The sequence below is a fragment of the Carcharhinus amblyrhynchos genome, chromosome 11 (assembly GCF_965287045.1).
Source record: "Carcharhinus amblyrhynchos chromosome 11, sCarAmb.v2.hapA, whole genome shotgun sequence".
Taxonomy (NCBI): domain Eukaryota; kingdom Metazoa; phylum Chordata; class Chondrichthyes; order Carcharhiniformes; family Carcharhinidae; genus Carcharhinus; species Carcharhinus amblyrhynchos.
In genome coordinates this window covers 80155163-80179555 of record NC_137334.1, presented here as the reverse complement: position 1 = coordinate 80179555, position 24393 = coordinate 80155163, and the positions used below count along the sequence as shown (strand labels likewise).

The 24393-nt window shown below is 44.8% G+C and overlaps 1 protein-coding gene across 2 annotated transcripts in view; it reads left to right on the top strand.

The window, feature by feature from the left end:
• Positions 1-17459: 17459 nt before the first annotated feature.
• cacnb4a (calcium channel, voltage-dependent, beta 4a subunit) overlaps positions 17460-24393 on the top strand; it is a 233842-nt gene continuing 226908 nt past the window's right edge. For both annotated transcript variants that reach the window (XM_080198299.1, XM_080198302.1), the window contains exon 1: positions 17460-17800. In XM_080198299.1, coding sequence (XP_080054425.1) covers positions 17741-17800 — 60 coding nt within the window. In that variant the 5' untranslated portion in view covers positions 17460-17740. The remainder of the gene's footprint in view (positions 17801-24393) is intronic.

The following is a 24393-nucleotide window of genomic DNA, read 5'->3' as shown; positions in this document are numbered from 1 at the left end:
TTTTCACCCAGAGGGTTAAGAGGGTCAGGAACTCACTTGCCTCAGAGAGTAGTAGAGGCAGAAACCCTCTACCCATTGAAAAGATGTCTGGATGTGCACCTCAGGTGCTGTAACCTGCAGGGCTGTGGACCAAATGTTGGAAAGTGGGGGTTAGGCTGGGTGCTTCGTTTTTGGGCTGGCATGACCATGACGGGCTGAGTGGCCTCTTTCTGTGCTGTAGATTTTCACTGATTCCACGTGGATGATAAACCATTCCCAATGTGGTCTGGATGAAGCATTTACCCTTGTACCACCTACACCAGTCACCAGTGTAAGTTCCCATGGGAGGACTGCTGCTTCCGGGTGCTCCGGTTTCCTCCCACAGTCCAAAGATGTGCGGGTTAGGTTGATTGGCCATGCTAAGAAATTGTCTGTTAGTATCCTGGGATGCGTAGGTTAGAGGGATTAGTGGGTAAAATATGTAGGGATATGGGGGTAGGGCCTGGGTGGGGTTGTGTTCACTGCAGACTTGATGGGCCGAAGGGCCTCCTTTTGCACTGTAGGGTTCTATGATTCCTTACATATTTGAATAAAAAAGCTCTTGGGCTGCTGTTGGAATTGCAAGCATTGTGCTGTACCTGTCACACAGACCTGTCGTATTTCCACCAGTGACAGCCATTCAGATGTACAGAAAGCACCCCCCCCCCAACCAAGAATAGTGCGTGAGCTGCAATCATTAGATTGGGAACCACACACATTAGAGAGAGAAAAAAATCCAGTTTGCTCTCCTTTGGGTGTTTGAAGGTTAACAGCCCTTGGTTGTGAAAGCTGCATTAAGACACCAGGCACATCTGCACAGAGCTGTGAGGGCCGCTTGCAGAAGGTCATTTGTCACAGGCCGCTTTTCTGTGCAGTTTCTGACCCTCCTCCATTCTGGGCAGGGAGATTTCTTACCATCACGTCTTGCTCTGTGTGTGTGTGTGTGTGTGTGTGTGATCGTAGACTGGAAGCAGCCACCCTCTCTCACTTGGCAGCAGCAGCAGCAGCCCAGTCGCTGCAGACAGAGGCTGGCTTTATTCTCTCCTCTGATGGGGGACACGCTTTGCTCGGTGGGGAAGGGCGGCAGGTCGCCGCTGTGAAGGGCTCCGGTCCCGGTGGAGGTGTGGGCAGTGCCCCGGGGCGGGGGGGGGAGGGGGGTGGTGTTGGGGGGTTGCAGCCAGCCAGTCAATGGCTCATGCCCCCCTTCCCAGGTATAACTAACACCAGCCATCACCAGCTCCCGGGCTAATGATATATGTGAAAATGTCTGGTGTGGGACCTTTATTTAGCAAAGAAATATCAGGCGATGGATTACAACCTCCCATCTTCCAGGTAAGAGGATACCTTAAAGCAATTCGCTTCAGTAGGTGGGAGGGGGAAGGTCCATCTCATGGATGTGCCATTCATTTCACATTATCATAGATTAAACCAGATTTCCAACCGGTTTGAGACATGTGGAAAAGTTAATATGCAGTGTGAATGATCCACATTTTGTCACACTTGGGTTTTATTGGCATGGGGGTGACATTCATGGAGAAATATTCAAGAAAAAAGTTTTGCCATTGAACTTTTGTCACAGAGATTTTTTGCAATCCCTCCCCACTTTCCCCTCCAGCACATTTCTTTCCTATTTCATGTCAATTTACACCCCCCCCCTTCCCCCCCCCCCCATTGCAAACTGTCTGTAGCAAAATGTTGCCAAGTTTTTAAAGAGGGAATCTAACCCTGCCACGTCTTCCCCCCACCCCTCTCATCAATATCACCCCGGAAGCTGAGCCGAGTGAACAGGAGAAGGAGCAGGTTAAAGCGTTCCGATGGAAGCACATCCTCAGACACAACTTCCACCAGCTTCATTCTCCGACAGGTAAGGACGTTCATCCAAGACTCCCGGCTCAATTTTTTTCCGGACTCTCAGCCAACGTGGATCTCGTTATTGGGTTAAAACTGCTCGCTAGACTGATTGCTGAACTTTTTTGGTCCCAGTAATGAAAACGAGTGTAACTGAGGTCTTGGTAACTATTTTACCCCAAATTTACATACGACGCAATTTGTGTACTTTTTTTGATAGGGAGATATATTGACTTTTCCAGCGCCTAATACATATACATTTCCCCCCCATTATAGCTCATTATTTATATCCGAGAAAGCTATTATAATATAAATTGGGTCTAATTAGCATAGCCATTAGTGTCAAGGCTAATAGCATAATGATTATAACCTTGCAGGAAGGACTCAAGATTTTGGAATGTGACTTTCTTGTCTGGATGGAATTAATTTTGTAACTGCCAAAGGTTGTGGTTTTGGGAGGGGAGGTCGTGGGGGACACAGGGACTGTGATGATTTGTTTTTAGGCTCTAAGGTATAGAAATGGAAAAATGGACTGCATTTCAGGAGAGTGCATTGGTTTTGAAATGAGCGAGACAATAGAACAATTGTATCACAAAAAAAAATTCTCCAAGATGAGATTCTATAAAAGCATCATCCTGTGACTGTCTTGTCCCAGAATAAGAATGTTTCCGCTGCTCCTTATTAAATTGACTATATGGGCAATGTAAATCTTTTCACTAACACGTGGCTTGTCTTCTGTTTGGATTTATTACTTCCTCCTTTGTGATTCCTTGCTGCTGGCCAGATAGAGAAAATGACATCCCAGCACCCAACACAAACCTGAAGTAAATTACAATCTAGAACAATTTATGGTGTGAAACTTAGTACTTACCTAAACATACGCACACGCATAATTTGGAACCTCTCCACAGGAAAAAAAAGTCTTCTCATGTATGCTTACTCTTTTGCTCTCTCATGTGCAAGTGCGAATCTTCTCTCATAATCATTTCATAAACTTTTATTTATTTTAATGAACGTATTCTTGCATAGCATCTTATCAGACCTCTTAGACATCTAGAATCTATCTAGAATCCCAACGGAGAAGAAGAAGGCTATTTGACCCATTGAGTCTGCACGGATTCTCCGACAGAGCATCCCACCCAGGCCCTATCTCCGGAACTCCACTTATTTACCTCGCTGATCCCCCTAATCTACACACCTTGGGACACGAAAGGGCAATTAAGTATGGCCAATCCACCAAACCCGCACATCTTTGGACTGCGGGAGGAAACCGAAGCACCCAGAGGTAACCCACAGACAAGGGGAGAATGAGCAAACTTCACACTGGCAGTAACCTGAGGCTAGAACTGAAACCGGGTCCCTGGCCTTGCGAGGCAGCAGTGATAATTATGGTGTCACTGTTCTGCCCTAAATGCAAGGTGCCTTGGAGTTTTAACATAAAATGTACTGCAGCCACTGTTATATTGGTACGATACAGTCGTTGCACTGAGCAAGACTCCACAAACAGCAATGAGGTGAATATCCAAATAATCTATTTTCAGTGGTTTGGCTGAGGAAGCAATGTCGGAAAGGACATGGGAGGATCTCCTGCTCTTTTTGTTCCATGTCTGAGCGCTTTGGTTTAACAATGTATTGAAAAGGTAGGAACTCTGGCAAAGCAGCATTCTCCAGCTGTTAACTGGATTATATGTTCAAAACTTTGGATGATGATTGAACTCACAGCCTTCTGACTGAGTGATTAGAGTATTACAGACTTGAGGCAAACCAATACGTAGTTAACTTTATATGGATACATTTAAAAACTGTTTTATTCTGTATGTAGCTCAGAAGACACCAATGGTATGGATGAGAGGGTGTTTGGTATTTACATGTCTGCCCTTAGTCTATGCAGCTGTTATTCCAGTTTCCATTGATGCTCTCATCATCTCAGTTTTAACCCTTTGGTCATTTTCCAGCTGAAATCTCTTCAATTACCTTCCAAAGGCAGATGGTCAACTGTATAGAATGGATATCCAGCTCATCAAAATCTTATTTCAATGTGGGGTATCTGGCAACTTGAAAGCAGCATCTGCTCTCTAACAAAATAGCTCTCACCACACAAGTTCCAGGCAATGATCATCTTCAACAACAGAGAATCTAAGCACTGCCCTTTGACATTCTTTGACATTATTTTTAAGAAGCGGGTTGATGGGTTTTTGATAAGAGAAGGGATTAAGGGTTATGGGGAGAGGGCGGGAAAGTGGAACTGAGCCACGACAGATCAGCCATGATCTTATTGAATGGCGGGGCAGGCTCGAAGGGCTAGATGGCCTACTCCTGCTCCTATTTCTTATGTTCTTATGTTCTTATGTTCTTATTCAGTGACATTACCATCAATTCCCCACTATCAACCTCCTGGGGATTACCATTGACCAGAAACTGTACTGGATCAGGCATATAAATACTATGGCTACAAGAGCAGGTCAGAGACTGGGAATACTATGGCAAGTAGCTCATCTCCTGACTCCCCAAAGCCTGTCCACCAACTAGCAGTGTGATTAAATATCCTCCACTTGTCTAGTTGCAAGGGAGTTCCACTCCCAAGCAAATTGCAAGGGAGTTCCTTTCGCAAGCATAACAATGATAGCATGTTGAGATCGCTACCACTAAAATGCTCCCCCACCAATACCTCAACCACTTTCCTGGCTTCATTCCCCAGAATCAGATCCCAGCACAGCTCCCTCCCTTGATGGAGACTCCACATACTGATTTTAAAAAGCTCTCCACTACACATTTCAAGAAAACTACTCCATCCAAGCCCTGCACACTATGCATATCCATTGCCCTCAACTCATCTGTTTTACCTGCAATACTCCCGGCATTAAAATAGAATCTGGCCTAGCCTTACTCTCTTGAAACTTAATACAGCTGCACTCCCTCTGACTTGTTTGTTTTGCTGTATGATTCTGTGTCCTTATCCTGCTAACAGTCTGTGTCCCCTCCCCCTGCCGAATTAGTTTAAACTCATTCCAACAGCACTCACAAAACATCGCGCATCTACAAGATGCACTGCAGGAACTTACCAAGGCTTTTTAGGCAGCACTTTCCAAATTCTTGGTCTTTACTACCTAAAAGGATAAGAGCAGCAGATGCCTGGGAACATTACCGCCTGCAAGTTCTCCTCCAAGCCACACACCGTTCTGACTTGAAACTATATAGTTGTTCCTTCACTGTCAATGGGTCAAAATCCTGGAACTCCTGTTCTAACAGTACTGTAGGTGCACCTACACCACATGGACTGTAGCGGTTCATGAAGACAGCTCACCATCACCTTCTCAAGGGTAATTAGGGATGGGCTGATATCGCAGGACGTCAGATGCTGATAAAATCATGAGACGCGAGAAATCTTCCCAGTTTCTCACGATCTTACCAGCTCACCCCACCCATCAGCTGGTGGAGTGAAAAGGTAAGATCACTTCCATTATCTTTGAGAGTGGGAGGCTGGAAACCCTCATGTGAAAGATAGAGTTCTGTGAGACTAGTATCTCACAGTATAACAAACATCTGTGGGCAACTGATGAGAAATCCATAGACGTTGTTTGGGTGGCATCTACCACTTGGTTTCAGAGTGTGGGGTGTCTGACCACAGGTTGCCTATTGGTTTAGATGGACACTGTACTTGCTGAGAATATTAGGGTATAAAATAAAATTAGTAACTTACGTTACCCTTATGAATCTGTTTACGTCAGGAAAGATATAATTGAGGTGAAGGAGTAGTGTAATACAGTTATTTTCTTGTTGAATAAATGATTTTCAGCTGAATAGTCAGAAGCTTTTTCCAAGGGTGGAAGAGTACCGGGGGCACAGGGGTTTAAGGTGTGAGGACCAAGGTTTAAAGGAGATGTACGAGGCAAATTTTTTACACAGAGGCTGGTGGGTGCCTGGAACTTGCTGCCGGGGGAGGTAGTGGAAGCAGAAATGATAGTGACTTTTAAGGGGCACCTTGATAAATGCACAAATAGGATGGGAATAGACGGATATGGTTCCCGGGAGGGTAGGAGATTTTAGTTCCATTGGGCAGCATGGTCGGTTCGGGAGGGCCAAAGAGCCTGTTACCTGTGCTGTAATTTTCTTTGTTCTTTGATTTATTATTTGGTTAAATGTACACCAGCAGTTTCTGTAACTCTATTCAGTAGCTTCCTCCATGTTGCTAAACAAAAAGTAAAAGTTAGGATCTATCAAATAGTAACACCAGCTGGGATCGTAACATTGTTCTTTTCCAGAAGACTGGGAACCCGGGACCTGATCTAAGCAGAGGTACAAATTAGGAGTAGCATCTCTAAGTCTGCCCATGAAACCCCAGTACTCTGGGATTCTGGACTTGCATTATGACATTATTTCACCGAGAATTGCATTCTGTGAACAGAAGTATTTGCCGAGTAATTCTGTTGCAGTTTACATTGAATTAAAGAAACTCTCTCGTCACTGTGGGTATCTATGAATTTAGAAACTAACCCTAGACTTTTTGTTGGAGACCTAAAGAACAATAAAATCCAGGCCAAGCTTTTGAACAAATAAGCTGATGTGGATCTACGATGAGGCCAAACTATGGAAATGGTTGCAAATTGTAAGGGAGTTCCTTTTCCGAGTTGGCAGGGGAGACCCACCAGATTTTGGTAAGATTCAGGCCAGAGCACCCTAATCCACACTGCCAGTGTCTGAAATGTAGATCATTGCCATGGTAGCCTCCAACACTTTAGGTGTACCCATTTCCACTCAGTTCCTATGCTTGTGGGAAAATCAGTCATAGCTAGACGGCATGCAGGCATAGAAGATACACCAGGATGTGGTAAAGCTCCAGGTCTCAGCCATGCACCAAGTTGAGATCGAAAGCTAATTCAGGAATCTAAAAATCCTTGAACATGATACGGAAACTAAAGTTGATATTATTGAGCAATAAATTCAGGATCAAGATCAGGCCCTCTCTTTGGCTCTGAAGAAGAGTCACATTGACTCAAAACATAAACTCCATTTCTCGCTCCCCGGATGCAGCCAGACCTGCTGTGTCTTTCCAGCATTTTCTGTTTTACAATATTTAATATTAATATTCAGTGAGAGAGCACATGCAAGTAGCACATGGAAGATGAGAGCATACTGCTGAAAATAAAATTCCAGTGCCCACAGTAGAAATGAGAACTGGAGATCCCATCCTTGATATGGTTGTAACCGTGTTGCTATCTTGGAAGGAGTGAAGAAGAAATCCCTAAGTCACACTCCTTCAAAAAAACCTGGTATGAAACCGCCGAGTTATTTTAATCACAGTATTCACGTATTAGGTCAGGTTAGGTTTATTTGATTTGATTTATTATTGTCACATGTATTAGCATACAGTGAAAAGTATTGTTTCTTACATGCTATACAGACAAAACATAACATTCATAGAGAAAGAAACGAGAGAGTGCAGAATGTCATTTGCGGTGTAGAGAAAGATCAACTTAATGCAAGGTAAGTCCATTCAAAAGTCTGAGCAGCAGGGAAAAGCTGTTCTTGAGTTGGTTGGTGTGTGACCTCAGACTTTTGTATCTTTTTCCTGGCGGAAGAAGGTGGAAGAGAGAATGCCCAGGGTGCATAGGGTCCTTATTATGCTGGCTGCTTTGCTGAGGCAGCGGAAAATGTAGACAAAGTCTACAGGTGGGAGGTTGACTTGCGTGATGGATTGGACTACATATACAACCTTTTGTAGTTCCTTGCAGTGTTGGACAGAGCAGGAGCCATACCAAGCTGTGATACAACCAGAAAGAATGCTCTCTATGATGCATCTGTAAAAGCTGGCGAGAGGAATTATAGGCCAGTTAGTTTAATGTCTGTAGTTGGAAAAATGCTAGAATCCGTCATCAAAGAAGAAATAGCGAGGCACCTAAAAAAGAATGGTTTGATCAAGCAGACGCAGCACGGATTCATTAAGGGGAAGTTGTGTTTAATGAATTTATTGGATTTCTATGAGGATGTGACTAGTGCGGTAGACAGAGGGGAACTGGTGGATGTGGTGTTTTTAGATTTCCAAAAGGCGTTTGATAAGGTGCCTCACAAAAGGGTGCTGCAAAAGGTTAGGATGCATGGAGTTGGGGGTAAGGTGTTAGCGTGAATAGAGGATTGGTTGTCTAATAGGAAGCAGAGAGTTGGAATGAATGGGTGCTATTCTGGTTGGCAGTTGGTGACTAGTGGAGTGCCGCAGGGATCGGTGCTGGGGCCTCAACTGTTTACCATTTACATAGATGATCTGGAGGAGGGGGCTGAGTGTAGGGTGACGAAATTTGCTGATGACACTAAGATGAGTGGAAAAGCAAATTGTGTGGAGGGTGTGGAAAGTCTGCAGAAAGATCTAGATAGGCTGAGCGAGTGGGGAGGACCTGGCAGATGGAGTATAATATTAGCAAATGTGAGGTTATCCACTTTGGTAGAAATAATAGTAGGAGGGATTATTATTTAAAAGGTGAAAAGCTGCAGCATGCTACGGTGCAGAGGGACCTGGGGGTCCTTGTGCATGAATCGCAAAAACCCAGCCTGCAGGTGCAGCAGGTGATCAAGAAGGCAAATGGAATGTTGGCCTTTATAGCGAGGGGGATAGAATATAAAAGTAGGGAGGTCTCGCAGCAACTGTACAGGGCACTGGTGAGGCCGCAGCTGGAGTACTGTGTGCAGTTTTGATCGCCGCACTTGTGGAAGGATATATTGGCCTTGGAGGGAGTGCAGAGAAGGTTCACTGGGCTGATACCAGAGATGAGGGGGTTGGCCTCTGAAGAGGGATTGAATAGACTGGGTCTGTACTTGTTGGAGTTTAGAAGGCCGAGGGGGGATCTAATAAAGACGTATAAGATAATGAAGGGGATGTGTAGCGTAGAGGTAGAGAGATTCTTCCCGCTTAGAAAGGATAGCAGAACTAGAGGGCACAGCCTCAAAATAAGGCGGAGGGGGGGCAGTTTAGATTGGAGTTGAGGAGGAACTTCTTCACTCAAAGGGTGGTGAATCTCTGGAATTCTCTGCCCGTTGAAGTGGTGGAGGCTACCTCGCTGAATATATTTAAGTCACGGATAGATAGGTTTTTGATAGACAGGGGAATTAAGGGTTATGGGGAGAAAGCGGGAAAGTGGAACTGATCCACTTCAGATCAGCCATGATCTTATTGAATGGTGGGGCAGGCTCGAAGGGCTAGATGGCCTACTCCTGCTCCTACTTCTTATGTTCTTATGAGAGTCATAGCTAACATGCCAAATTTCCTTAGTCTTCTGAAAAAGTAGGGGCATTGGTGGCCTTTCTTAACTGTAGAGTCGGCGTGGGGGGGACCCGAACAGGTTGCTGGTGGTCTGGACAGCTGAAAACTTGAAGCTCTTAATTTAGGATGAAATATGATGATACATCCTAATTATAAAGATTATAAGCTTGAATGAAGTCCTAGATCGACTTCAAGACTAGAGTGAAATGTTAAGAACTGTTGATGTTGATTGTGGAAATGTCTCAAAACCCTGCAGAATAGCTTGAAACACTGCTTCTTAGTGGTATATATTGGTTTGGAATAATGTGAGGAACAATGTACCACCGAGTGAGTTCAGTCATTGTGTAAACAATTAATAAAATGAAAGAAAAATACACAACATGAAAGATAAATAAGCACTATGATATGTAAATAAGTATGTGAATAACTAATCATACTGTTTTAACTGAAAGTACCTCTGGCTCCTAAACGATACCCACATTCCCTGCACTTACTGAAATCTTTTTCTCAAACAACATTTAATTTTCTAACTCTATAAGTCAAATCCAGCTAATAGTTACCCCATAATATAGTTTAAATGACCAAGTCTGGCAAAACGCCTTGTCCTGGCTCAGCGAAAGAACAGAACTGCGTCTTTTAGCTAAAAATATCTGCCTTGGATCAAAAGGTTAGATGGATTGGGCCTCCATGGCTCCAATTAAAAATGGAACTGGCCTCTCAGAAGATTAAATGGAGCTGGCCTGCCTGTCTGACTGTTGGATGGAAAACTAGCCTTGCTTCCTAACTGAGAGTGCTAGCAGTTATACTGTTCAGTTTCTTTGATACCCTGTGGGTTCGGCTGTCTACATATCTCTTGCCTTTCAAAATTATCATTTGTATAGCCCTACTGATCTCTGGTAAGCAATGGCTGGAATTTTACTGTTCCAATTGCCTCATGAATCAAAGTGGGTGAGAGGCGGATCACGGATAGGTCCATTGACCTCAGGTGGGATTTTAAGTTTAGGGATGAGCAAAGCCGTAAAATCCTGCCCAATGTTTCTGATGTGGCAATTTGTACCTCAGTTTCTCTAGACACCTGCTAATTTTGTTACTCAGAAAATCACATCTCATTATCCTTCTAGATGCCTGCTAACCTGCTTACTTGTCTGTTACTTTGTTTTCATCTCAAGTTCAAGTGTTAACCTCGTTAACTTCCCAATCCCTAACATAAATAACACTAGCGTTGCTTCATGGTGTCGAGTGTAACATAACTGGTCACCAAATAGATGGTGAGAGTGTCCATTCAGTTCAGGAGATAGTTGAGGTGATTTTGAAAGCAAAGAGATCAGAGAACAAAGAAAAAAATGGCACATTCATGGGTATTGTTGAGCATCATCCACGACTGAGCCAAATATTTGCTCCATTGTATCAACTGTTAAAGGATGGAATTGATTGGGAAAGGCCCTTGGAGTTTTCAGAAGGCATTTGAAAAAGTGAAGAGGATACTGACCGGTGATGCTGTTTTGACCCACTATGACGCCAAGAAGAAATTGGTTTCAGTGTGCAGTATCTCCCCACAGCAGTTAGGTGTGGTGTTACCTCACATAGTGGAATATTGCGTGGAGAAACCTGTAGCATGTATTTTGTGCACTTTTACCAAAGTCGAAGCAAAATCACTCAAGGTTGAGGAAGAGGTATCATCAATGTTATAATTAAGTTCCACAAATACTTGGACAGTCGGAGGCTCACTTTGGTAACTGACCACCAAATCCTTGCGATCATATTTGGTTCAAAGAAGGGAGCACCATCTTCAATGGACACATGGTTCCAGAGATGGACACTGATTTTCATTGCCCATCGATATGATATTCAATCATATCATGTAAAGGTGGATCTTCTCTGATGCGCGCCATGACAATACTCATGATAATGTTTTACCTTGTTTATTAAACATGGACTTAGGAAAGACATCCTGCTTCCCTTGACTCAACGCTCAGGTAAGTATATTTCAAAAAGCTGCCTTTTTGGCAGCAGGCAGTTACAAGGTCAACCCTGGTGTTCTCATGATAAACGAAGCCTTGCAATGGGGGCCTCAAATAGGCGTCAGGCAAAGGAGCTAACACCAGTTTGCAGGATGGACCCTGGATATGGCTTATTTTTCTTCACCAACATGGGAGGCAGTGAATATTTCTGACTGGAAATATGCGTGTGCTTTCTGGCTACCATATTGGGGTCTTGGCGAGCCAGTTAATTTTACTCTTTTATGGGATGTGAGCATCTTTGTCCAGGCCATCACTTGTTGCCCACCATTAATTGCCCTTGAACCAAGTGGTATTAAGCAAACTGTTGGGGCTGTGGGCTGACATATCCTCAGGTCAGGATGGACATCACCCTAGGGTTATGAATTACGTGGCCAATGAGATTATTGATGCATTGTTTTTAATTTTCCAAAGTTCCTTCGATTCGGAGGAGATTCCATTAGATTGGGAGATAACAAATTGAAAACCTGTATTCAGAAAAGAGCGAGACAGGAAGCAGCAAACTACAGGCCAGTTAGCCTGACATCTGCCATTGGGAAAATGTTAGAAACCATTATTAAAGATGTTATAGCAGGGCACTCAGATAAGGTTCAGGCAATCAGGCAGTTGATGTGGTTTTGTGCAAGGAAAGTCCTGTTTAACCAATTTATTAGAGTTCTTTGAAGGAGTCACATGTGCCATGGATGAAGAGGTACTTAGATTTCCAGAAGGAGAAGGTGGCAAGCGGGGGGAGGGAGGGGGAGGTCTGTGTGCACTGGGGGTTAAGAATATGGGGGAGGGTCTCTGAGGGATTTCTGTGGTGGGGAGGGTGTAGGCAGGAGCGCTGCTGTTTTGGTGTTTTCTGTGTGCATGCTCCTCCAATCTGAGCATGGACCTCCAATCCGAGCTGCTGGCTTTTAGGTGATTTTAAGCTCCACCCCTTCCCCCTACTGGTGAGAAACGGATTGAATTTTTTTTAAGTACATCAGATCGCAGATCAGGATTCACCCAAAAAATGTGTCAGAAACTCTCCTGTTTTCACACTCGCTCTGGAATGAGAATTCTTTTCAAAATATCACAGCCTCAATGTGTAGTTTTGTGTATTGAATCATAGAGAAAAATACATTGTAACTGGAGGGGATACATTTAGCGATACAAGCTGTGATTAGAGTTGTTCCTATTGGGCTCCTTGCATGACATTTGATCCAGTGACATTGAATTGCATGACTTTTCCTGCACGTTACATGTCATTGCATTTTTGAGGCCCCTGTAGTTAAGTAGCTTTGCTGGGGGTTTCTTGCTGTGTGTGAAATTCAGAGAACCAGGAAATCTTTGGTGAGTGGATACAGAAAGTAAACTGATGCAAATCACAGATGCAAAAAGCTCTACTTTTCTCCAGAGTGGCTAGCAGCAGTACCAGAGTGATTCACCCTCCTTTGCTGGAGACCTCTGGACAAACTAGAAGGGCTGACACCTGGCTCTGACCCTAATCCCTACCATTGACCATAGGATACACAAAAGGAACAGCAGCCAATCTGTTATGTCCAACAAGGTGGATACCTGGATATTGAGCAGCTGAGTAAGGTTCGAGCAGGGAGGAAAGCACCAGGCGGGGAGAAGGTCAAGAGGAGACACGGAACACGTCTGGGAAGGAAAGGGAGTGGAAAGGATGAGAAAATGGTTGGGGCAGTGGATAAGTGAGATAAAAATGAGAAGGGGTGACATGGTGGCACAATGGCTAGCACTGCTGACTCAGAGCTCCAGGGAACCAGATTCAATTCCAGCCTTCACTGTTTGTGTGGAGTTTGCATGTTCTCTCTGTGTCTGCATGGGTTTCCTTCGGGTGCTCCAGTTTTCTCCTGAATTGGCCATGCTAAATTCCCACTTAGTGTCTCAAGATGTGTGAGTTAGATGGATTAGCCATAGCGAACGTGTGGGGTTACTGGGCTAGGGTGGGGGTAAGTGGGCTTGGGTAAGATGCCTTTCGCAGCATCAGTGCACACTTGATGGGCTGAATAGTCCGTTCTGCACTGTAGGGATCCTATGATGCTACGATCTCTCACTTGTCTCCTTTAAAAATGGTTTGGCTTGAGCTTCTGTGTGAATGTAACAATCTCGAGGTGTGATCCTCAGTCACAACTGCGGTGATTTTGGACCTCACTTGCTGAGAGAGAAGCAAGACAGAACTGGGTGACGGCAGGCTGACCTGAACTGAAGTGAGAGTAGCAGGCTCCTGTGGTCGGGGCACTTGCCACAGGACACAATACCTTGGCCCTTCCCTTACCTGAGAAGAAGGAGGTGTACCTGTTCATTGAATACTTATCCTCGATAGGTTTTCTGCACAAGGTTGTGAAAGCAGTAACCTGCACAGGGAAGTACAAAGTGCTTGCCTGGAAATCTCAAGCTCAAGTCCCCAAGCTTCCCCACTGTGATGGATGGGCTACTCCTTCACTGCGCACAGGGCTGAGTGTACGGCTGAGTATACAGGCCACTCCTGGAGTCAGAGAGTGAATGACACTGAGGGACAAACAGCCTGTTTGTTCCATTTTTCACTCGATCCACTTGCTGCCTCAGCTTCTGCCTGACTTGCTGAAACCTAAGTCAAAGCTGTAACCAATCTGAAAGGTGTCCCCTTGGGTGTGTGAAGTCAGCAATAGACAGTACACAGGACCAGACCTCAGCTTGCTAGCGGTAGCTGGCAGTAACACTCCAGAAAAAAGCCTTTGAATAGAGATGATCATTCTGCTGCAACGGTGCAATATAATTTTTGAGCTCCTGGCTGAAACGCGATAGGTCTTATAATAAATATTTCAGAGACCAAGGTAAAATCTTTATAAGAGAAGTGAAAGGAGGTGCAGTGAAGTTCACTGAAGGGCATGTAATAAAATGCACCGATCAATTTAATGCACACTTTTTTCTGAATCTTAATTATTTTCCCCATTAATCCATGCTTAAATATTCTGGTTAAACACACGCTAGTTTAAAGCACTTTTTGTTTAAGTGCACAGATTTTCTGAGCTTCTCATGGATTATTCACTTCTAAAAGTGCAGATTCTTGCTTTATCAGTCTGTTGTCTTACACACAAAAATATTTTATACTTTTAACTTTTCACAATTAGCATTAAAGACTGTAGAGGCCCCAACCTGAAGCATTAATATATCTGGATGATAAGATACAGTGGTTAGCATTGTTGCTTCACAGCGCCAAGGACCTGGGTTCAATTCCCGGCTTGGTTCACTGTCTATGCGGAGTCTGCACCTTCTCCCTGTGTCTGCGTGGGTTTCCCTGGGTGCTCCAGATTCTTCCCACAGTCCCAAAACGTGTGGTTAGGTGAATTGGCCGTGCTAAACTCTCCCTCAGTGTAGCCAAACAGGCGCCAGAGTGGGGATTTTCACAGTAACTTCATTGCAGTGTTAATGAAAGCCTTCTTGTGACACTTTAAAACTTAAAAAAATATTAAGATGAAAGAATCAGTAGTTGGAAAGGATGGACATACAGAAAATGTTTCCACTTGTTGAGACACCAACACTGAAGGTGATAATTGTAAGATAGACAAGGTAGGTTATAACTGTAAGATAGGCACTAATAATCCAACAGTAGATTCAAGAGAAACTTCTTTACCCAGAGAATAGTTAGAATGTGGAATCCGCCACCACAAGGAGTAGCTGTTGAGAAAAAGCATATCAGCCATGATCAAATGGTGGGTCAGACTCGATGGGCCAAATGGCCTAATTCCACTCCTGTATCTTATAAAATTATGAACTTGTAGGAGTAGCTAGCTAAGTACTTTATGGAGAAAGCTTATGCTGATGTGATTATGTTGTTAGGGAGAGGATCTCAAGCTTTAGCGAGCTATCTCCTCTTCTGCCCTTGCCACCAGTACCAATTAGTGCACATTATTTCACCACGTGCAGTTCTCTCTAAATCGCTATCTAACCTCGGTGGAGTGCCATCATTTGAACTGGTTCCTGGGAGGGGAGAACTGTACAATACTGAATCCTCAGGAAGACTGTCCTCTACATTGGTGTCTCGCTGTGTATGACATAGATGAAAGGAGAAAAGGCCAAGAGTTGGGGTGGTGGATGGAAAGGTAACACTGACCACCTTGAGGATACAGCTTGAAGCTGTGAAACTTATTGCATGATTTGCTCAGCTGATTGAAGAGTGGAAAGTAATGTGCAGACACTGTGCTGAGATCACCAGTCACCAGTGATGTTACCTCTGGGGTAGTCTGCTCTGATTGGATGTGGGCGGTGATGTTGGTAACTCCTGTCACATCCCACTGGTTCCTCTCCATCACATTATTGGCTGTCTTGTTTTGCCGAAAGAGACAGAGGATGTGAGTTAGTAAGTGAATACTGAAAGACCATTGGAGACATGTGCTGCTGCTGCACATGGTGTGTTTGTTGAGAGGTGGCAAGGAAACAGGGTGGAGTGAAGCTGGGGAGGTGCTAAATTCAAAGAGAAATGTTTGTAATGTCAAGTAAGGAAGGAATGGTGGCAGGAGTTGGCTATTGTGCAAGGAGAAAAGTGTGTGAAGAGAATGATGTCTATGTGTGGAGTAGAGAGAACAAAATAAAGAATGCGTCTTATAATGAAAAAGGGGGTACGGCAATGTGATCTTATGACTATATTGTGAAAGGTGTGATGATTGGAAGGTGATGTTTCGAGGGATTGAGAGATGGAGAGGTTTCCTCACCTTCACGCCTCTTGTGAGTTCATTGAACCTCTTTCTGCATTGAAGCCAGGTCCTAGGATGAAGGTGGGATTGGATGCCTTTATGATCTTGGAAATACCCTTGAGGCTTTGGGGGGTAGTTGCTTGCCCCTTACCTTTGCCTCCTCCAATAGCACCTCTAAGAAGGCATTAGAAAATCAAGGGCTAGCATTTCTACTCATGTCTTCCAGTGTTCTTTCTGCAAAGATCACTGTCCCTTTAAGAGGTCTAACCCAGCTTGAGGTAGTGCTTGGGAGATGTGCCAGAAATGGAGTGCATTGTGGGCCAGTTGCCCATTTCCTGACACGATTGCAAGGACAAGAACCCCAGCATGATGTCTTCAGCATAGAATCTCTACAATGCAGAAGGAGGCCATTCGGATCATCAAATCTTTTACCCAGGCCCTCTCCCCCGCCCTATCCCCATAACCCTGTACACTTACCATGTCTAATCCATCTAGCCTAGACATCTTGGGGCACCAAGGGGCAATTTAGCCTGGCCAATCCACCTAACCTGCACATCTTTGGAGGAAGCTGGAGCACTGAGAGGAATCCCATGCAGACATGGGGAGAATGTGCAAACTCCACACAGACAGTGAACCAAGGCTGGAATTGAACCCGGGTCCCTGGAGTTGAGAGGCAGCAGTGCTAACCACAGTGCCATCATGCTGCCTCTCATGGAGGCATCATTGAAGCTTTTTGCTCACCACACCTACACACATATGCCAGTCCCCTTCTGGCTGATTTGTGCGCCCATTTACAATCTCTTTTCAAATTGGCCCAAAGTTTAACCATGTGGTCAGGAAACTATCAGAGGGCAGTCGTTCTGTGCCTGAGTGAGTGAACAGAGAGTTAAATTGTGGAGGATATTTCTAAGAAAAAGTAAAATTAAGGCAGGAAATAAGCAGGGGTAGAATTAAAACAGAAAAGAAGGTGGGAATTCTCCCATCCCGCCGTCAGTGGAATTTTAGCGGGCGGGATGCAGATCCCATTGACAGTCGGGTGGGAATTTCCGGCATTTAGACCAACGCGGTCAGAGAATTCCACCCGAGATGTTTGCAGCAAATACCTGTCCACCGAGCTGCATAAATTGAGACTCGATTTGACAACATGGTAACGGTCTAAGAGGTTGTTAGCTGAGCTTGCTTCTTTTCCACCTATGCTGTTGTTACATTTAATAAATACACGTACCTGGAAAGCATCTGGGATTTGCAAAAAAAAACAATGTTATGCCGTTGCAAGTGTTTTTTGTCTCGCGTTAACGAATTTTAAATGATTTTGTCCGGGGAGACGGTAGCTGCTTTTGCCAAAAAGGTGTAAGGGCAACGATGGTTGATCCGGCTTTGAGGTCAGTCATTTGCTCCTGAAGTCTGCAGTGGGCGTCAAAGGGTATTTGGCTTCCAGAAGCTCTCGTGCTGTACCCTTCAAAGGAATGACCGTGAGTAAGCGAACTGAATTAGAGTCGCTCCTAAAATTAGCCCTCTTGTAGCTACTGTAACTGCGCTGGCCTGGTTACGTTTCCATGGGAACGAGAGTCTTATTGATTTCACCCACTGTCATATATAAAAAAAAAACCCAGAGAATTGTGCTTGGAGTCCGGGAATGATTAGAACAGAAATTTGAAAGGATTCCACAGCGATGCTCCAGTGACAAAATGGAGAAAAAGGCTAAGACTTGCTGAGTAATGAATCAAATCCTTCCAACTGCCTTCCTTATTTTTTTGGCCGCAATTGCTCCAGCGAAACTGAGATTTTTGGTCTTGGAAGAAAAGGATAAGTCCAGACTTTGTGACATGATTTGCTCTCTCCAGTTGAATTCTGCAGACATGCGAGATCTGTTTCATCTCACCGGTTGTTCAAATCCGTCATTTTGCCTCATGCCTTTCTACTCTTCGGAACAGGACTAACGGATGGCTTCAGGTGCAGAAACAGAGGAAGCCCTTGAGAATTCGCAGCTCTTAAGCTCAAAGGTGTGAAAACTGGTAGGAGGAAATGGCGGGGGGGGGGGGGGGGGGTGGAGGTGGGGGGGGGGGGGGAATCATCTCATTTCTGGCTATCCTTTTGTGTGGTCCAAGTTAGGTTGTGTTACATCAGGAAGCTGTTATCGGTTGAAGCAATGCGGCCTATGAGTTTCAGTGCCGGTGTGATGCTGGGTCCGCAGGCCGTATGTCCCCACGACTGGTGGATCGTATCGAACCGGGTGTCTCTTCGGCTGTTCGCGACAGGCAAGGCACTGATCATACCCAACCAGCCTGTGCTTGCAAAAATTCCAAACGTAGGCCGGGGGTTATTGTGGGCGGGAAGGGAAGATTAAAATTTCCTGGTCCCGCCCGCAACAATGCCTGCCGGTGGTGGGATTGGAAAATCCTGCCCACACTGTCCAACATTAGGTCTGATTCCACGCTTGGGAAGCACCTACTAAACAACCCTGGTTGTGCTGAGAATTACACTGATAACCAATTTAATATTGTCAGTCAGGCTCAGAGTGTGGCTCACTAATGCATGTTGGAAGCCACACACGTTCATTCACAAGACCCTGTCCTTTGCAGACAGTAGGAAGATGTGCACATTCTACACCTTTTTCATCCAAACAAAAACTTAGAGAACAGCATCCCCCAGTTCATTCCCCAGGACAATGCCTTGACCAATCAGAGTTGACCGGAAACAGAAACTGCTGGAAAAACTCTGCAGGTCTGACAGTGTCTGTCTCGTTTAATTTTGACCAAAGCTGGACAGTTAGCTGCTCCACGCTGCAGTCTCCATGGCAACGTCTCCACCAATCAGAATCCACTTGCCAAAAAACCATTACAACTCTCTTTTCATGCGGTGTATGAGGGAATGAATGAATGAATGAGTCTTCTGAGACCGTGTAAAACTTCAATAAAGAGGCTTTATTCAACGTGCATGAGGAAGAGCAAAACTTGTGGCTATAAGTCCAGCTTGCTTGTGAACTACTTTGATAGTCATCGGTTCTTATATATCCTTATACTTTTTCACTTTACAAAGTGCTACATTTTGATTAGGTCATCACATTGTGACTTCAAATTGGTTACAGTTCTGTTTTTGATCACATTATATGGACCCATTGTCCTGTGTGCTTTAGCTTTAATCATTTACTGGACACCCCCGATCTGTTTACGATATCAAAGTGTTGTGTTTGTCAAACGAATTTTGATGAAGTGTTAATTGTTTCCAACTCCCTGATACTTGATTAGTTTTCCTGAGGCACAATTGTTCCTCTAGACATTGTGGAGTCTTGATAAGTGATATGGATTCTCTTATTGTAACCTCAGAAAGATCTAGGGTGAGCCTGTGTTAGTGCTGTCTGGGATATGGTAATTTGTCACATCTGACCACAGTAAGTGTGAACGGTGTAGTCAGGCTGTCTGTTTAACACTTTCCATTCATTCCTCTCCTGCTGCAGTCCACACTCCCTGGGTTTGCCCGACTACTTGTGATATAAATTGTTGTTTCTTCCTTTTACAGTTTGGTAATTTCTTGTGAGCTACCCCTGTGAGTACAAGATGAAAGGTTTAAACAGCAATGTCTCTTTTTTTCAGCAATACTGAAGCTGATATCCCACATTTGAAATAAATGAAGCCAGTTGGTTGAAACCAGAGTGCAAACTTGATTTACATCACAGATCTTTATCCTTTTCCCTCTTTCTGTTGTTGAGCAGCAACTTGGGTCTGAGATTCTTCCATTGACTTTCATCACAATTTGTGTGGCATTGTGTTGTGTATGATGGAATTTGGGTTTTTGGTTGTGTTAGACCACACTTACACCTCTTCCACAATACGCACTAAAATGCAATAAAAATGGATGTCCGTCACTGATGTGATACACGTGACAGGATGACAACGGTCAAAGCTTGCTTACTCCCAAAGCTCTATAATAAGACTGTACCTAACTTGAGCAAAGAGGGCTAGAATCATAGAAACTCTACAGTGCAGAAGGACGCCATTTGGCCCATTGAGTGTGCACCAACAACAATCCCACCCCAGGCCCTTTTCCCACAAGCCACACACTTACCCTGCTAATCTGCATATCCCAGGACACTATGGGAAATTTAACACATCCAGTCAACCTAACCTGCACATCTTTGGACTGTGGGAGGAATCCAGAGCACCCGGGGGAAACCACGTAGACACGAGGAAAATGTGCAAACTTTACACAGGCAGTGACCCAAGCTGGGAATCGGACCCAGGTCTGAGGCAGCAGTGCTAACCACTGTGCCACCATGCCGCGTTTGAATGACTTATTAAATCAGGAACTGGTTGAATTTGCAGGGTTTGATTGCTTGAAAAAAAGACGTTATCTCTCATTCTGGGTGGGATTTTTCCAGGCCGATGTAGATCTGCTTGGGAGTGATCGGAGAAAGTTCCATTCAGGGACATGACTGTACCCTACGTTCTCCTGCTGTCTGCGTGGGTTCCCTCCGAGGTGGTTTCTCCAGTGGTGGGTTGCCAGTGCACTGTGAAACCAGCTGAGATATTTAAGAAGCTGTTTTGAGCTTGCAGTTCCCCCTTTCCCATCAGTGTCCAGGTTATGTGCTGTGTCTGCAAATCAGACTGGAGAATGCGAGCACGCAGCAGGAGGTCAGTAAAGACTGGCAGCCTGAAGTGCTTTTTGGTGCCTTCGGCGAAAGCGATGACACCAGGCATTCAGTATGAAGGCCATAAGACCATAAGACATAGGAGCAGATGGAGGCCAATCAGCCCCTCAACCCTGCTCCCCCATTCAATGAGATCATGGCTGATCTGATATAATCCTCAACTCCACTTCCTTGACTTATCCCCAGCACAGTTGAGTACAGAATGTGCAATTTTGTATTCATCCCATAGGATTAAGAACTCCCAACTCTGCGTGTAGCTAAGACCATTTCAGCATTCATTTTTCTTACGCCTGTGTGGTGCTACTCCTGGGACTTTGACAGAGCTGGAGGTAGGCCACTTGTTCCCCTGCTCTGACATGTGAGATGGCTGTGGTGGTTGACCTCCTGTGTGGACCTTGCCAACGATTGCCCCACCTCCATGTGCAGAGGCAAATTGAATGATGGGGCAATGGTGCAGCACATACGGATAACTCTGTCAACAGTGGGGGAGGGGAAGGCCATGACTTGGGGCAACTTGAGAAGAACCCCCACTGCCATCCTTCCGGTCTCCCTTTTCCCTCCATAGGCCCAACTGCTAGGGCGGCACAGTGGCACAGTGTTTAGCATTGCTGCCTCACTGCGCCAGGGACCCAGATTCGATTCCCGGCTTGGGTTTGTGCCGAGTCTGCGTGGGTTTCCCCTGGGTGCTCTGGTTTCCTCTCACACTCCAAAAGACGTGCTGGTTAGGTGCATTGGCCATGCTAAATTCTCCCTCAGTGTACTTGAACAGGCACTGGAGTGTGGCGACTGGGAGATTTTCACAGTAATTTCACTGCAGTGTTAATGTAAGCCTATTTGTGACATTAATAAATAAACTAAAGCTAACCTAAAGCAGGAGGATTGCTGGCTGCAATTGAGCGTGACATTTAACACTTAAAGCAAGTCTTTGGTCAGTGTTTTGCAAGGTGCCAGCTGTGGTGTGCCCCCTGTTGGCCATGAACCTGCCTGCATCTGACTCTCCATTAAGTTGGCCATTCTTTCAACAATGTGGTCATTTGCCTGAGACACTGCGGCACTCATGGTGGAGATGGACTCCGCTGCCTTCTGAGCAAGGGTGCACACTGCTTCTGGCAATTCTACCAGATGACCGCACATTTCCTACTGCTGCTCTACAAGTCCAAGTTTAGTGTGTGAGCCCCATGGCTCATCTGTCTCACCCTGAAGATGATGTGCCCCTCAGATACATTGAGGGCAGATTTAACATGGCCAACGCGTCTAACCAGCATGTCTTTCGGACTGTGGGAGGAAACCGGAGCACCCGGAGGAAACCCATGCAGAACGTACAGACTCTGCACAGACAGCGACCCAAGACCGGGAATCGAACCTGAGTCCCTAGCACTGTGAGGCAGCAGTGCTAACCCACTGTGTCACCGTGCCACTCTGTATACTGTGTTGCCAACAAACAGTCAGTCTTTTTTCCCCAAAGGTATATTGGTCCTGTCACAATTTTGGCCATTGCAAAAGCTTCATTACCTGAAAAGCTAGTTTATATGGAATTTAGATCTGGGTTAACAAAAGCAGAAAATGCTGAAACATCTCAGCAAGTCTGGTGGGGAGAGAATAGAGCCAACATTTCGAGTCTAGATGGCCCTTTGTCAGAGCTGCTGAGATTCTCTCTCCACAGATGCTGTCAGACCTGCTGAGAATTTCCAGCATTTTCTGTTTTTGTTTCAGATTCCAGCATCAGCAGTGGTTTGCTTTTATCTGTAGATCTGGGTTGTAGTCTTCTTAACGACATGAATGATGATCTGAGATCGCATTCTCCGGAACTTAGCTTTTGTTCAGTGCACCATCGGTCAAAGGACAGGATTGCAGCCTTCAGCTTCTAGCCTCAGACAGGTAAATACATAAGAAAGGCCTAGGTAGATGTGTTGACAGGATGGGATGTCGTAAATAGTGTGAGAGGAGGCTTGTGTCAAACATAAGCAGTTCCCGTGCCACAAATTACATGCAATTCAATGCAAGCTACAACATTTATTTATCTATTAGTCACAAGTAAAGCTTAGATTAACACTGCAATGAAGTTGCTGTGATACTCCCCTAGTCGCCACACTCCAGTGCCTGTTTGGATACACTGAGGGAGAATTTAGCATAGTCAATGCACCTAACCGGCGCGTCTTTTGGACTGTGGGAGGAAGCTGGAGCAAACCCACGCAGACACGGGGAGAAAGTGCAAACTCCACACAGACAGTGACCCGAAGCCAGATTCGAACCCGGGTCCCCAGCGCTGTGAGGCAGCAGTGCCAACCACTGTGCCACCGTGACACCCAGCGCCATTACTAACCCCTAAAAAAGTCAATCTGATTCTTTACATAATACTAGCATGTGATACGAGCATGCCTCTGTCACGGGGCTCCTCAGAGTGCGTACGGGAAATCGGTCATGTTGCCTGTCTTAATGATTTCAAGGCATTGTTTGCCAAGTGTGAGAATCCAGAATCCAGACTGTCAAAACAAGTTATGTCAGAGGTGGGCTGATGTGTGTAACAATAGGCTTCCTGCTATTATTCCTATTTTTGTTCAGGAATTATTTTCATCGCTAAGTTATTTTGACAAGTGCTAACAGTCCTTTTCACACTTGTTCCTTATTATTAACAAATCCCATGTGTTCGTGTGCATGCTGATTGTGCTTGTCCCGTTTCCCTGCAATCTCACAAGCAGTCACCAGATGGAGTGGTTGCATTATTCTAATTTAAGCAAAAAATGAATCTAATTAGTCAATGCCACCATTTGAGTTAAACAACGTAGCCACAAGCTTGTATCTGCTAATGGGTTCCTAAAAACTAATTGCCTGGTTTCTAGTAGCTTGATGTTTTCGGATGTCGTGCTCACACAATATGGACTTGGATATTTATTTGAAATGGACACTTTTTCAGAACAAAATGGAGATTGGGCACTCCGCTTTGGAAACAAAATGGAGTTGAGAGATCTGGTGACCTTTCTCCTTTCTGTCAATAAGCGTAGAACTACACAATACCTTGGCAGATAGCCAGCATGTCTCAACAGGACACTAAAATGCAAGCAACTTTGAGGGATGCTTCACTGAGAAGGCAACAAACCTTTCCTGTGAATTAAAAGCAAACTACCGCAGATGCCGGAATCTAAAACAAAATGCTGGGAAATTCTCAGCAGGTCTGACAGCATCTGTGGAGAGAGAATAAAGCCAACGTCTGGACGACCCTTCATCGGAGCTGACTCAAAACATGGGGCTCTGTTCTCTCTCCACAGATGCTGTCAGACTAGCTGAGATTTTCCAGCATTTTCTGCATTTCATTCCTGTGATTAATAGCTGCTATTACCCAAACAGTTACATAAATTCATTTACAAAGGACTTGCTTGGTTACAGAAGAATGAGTGTGAGAAGAATCCCATTCTACAACAAGGATATATAAATGATCGAACATCAGACACTATTGTGTGTCAATGGTCAAACTCAGTAAAAAGTCTGACAGCCCCAGTCCAACGCCGGCGCATCCACATCAATAGTCAAACTGCCAGAAGTGATTTGTGAGGACATTGGGCAGAGCAAATATCTTTGCCTTTATTAATAGGGCATTGAGTACAAGAGAATGGAAGTCATGTTGAACTTGTATGAGACACTAGTTAGGCCTTATCTGGAATACTATGGACACAGGGTAAATAGTGAGAAACTGTTCCCTCTCAAGAGACCATCAAGAACTAGAGGGCACAGGTTCAAAATAATTGGCAAAGGAGTTAAAGTGATGTGAGGAAAAGTTTTAACACCTAGAGGATAGCTGGAATGAATCGCCTGAGAGGGTGATGGAAACACATTCAATTGAGGCATTCAATAGGGAGTTGGGTTGCAGTCTGAAAAAAAAAGAATGTGTAAGGTTATGGGGATGAGGCAGGGCAGCGGGGGGCAGGTGGAATGCTCTTTCGGAGAGCCAGT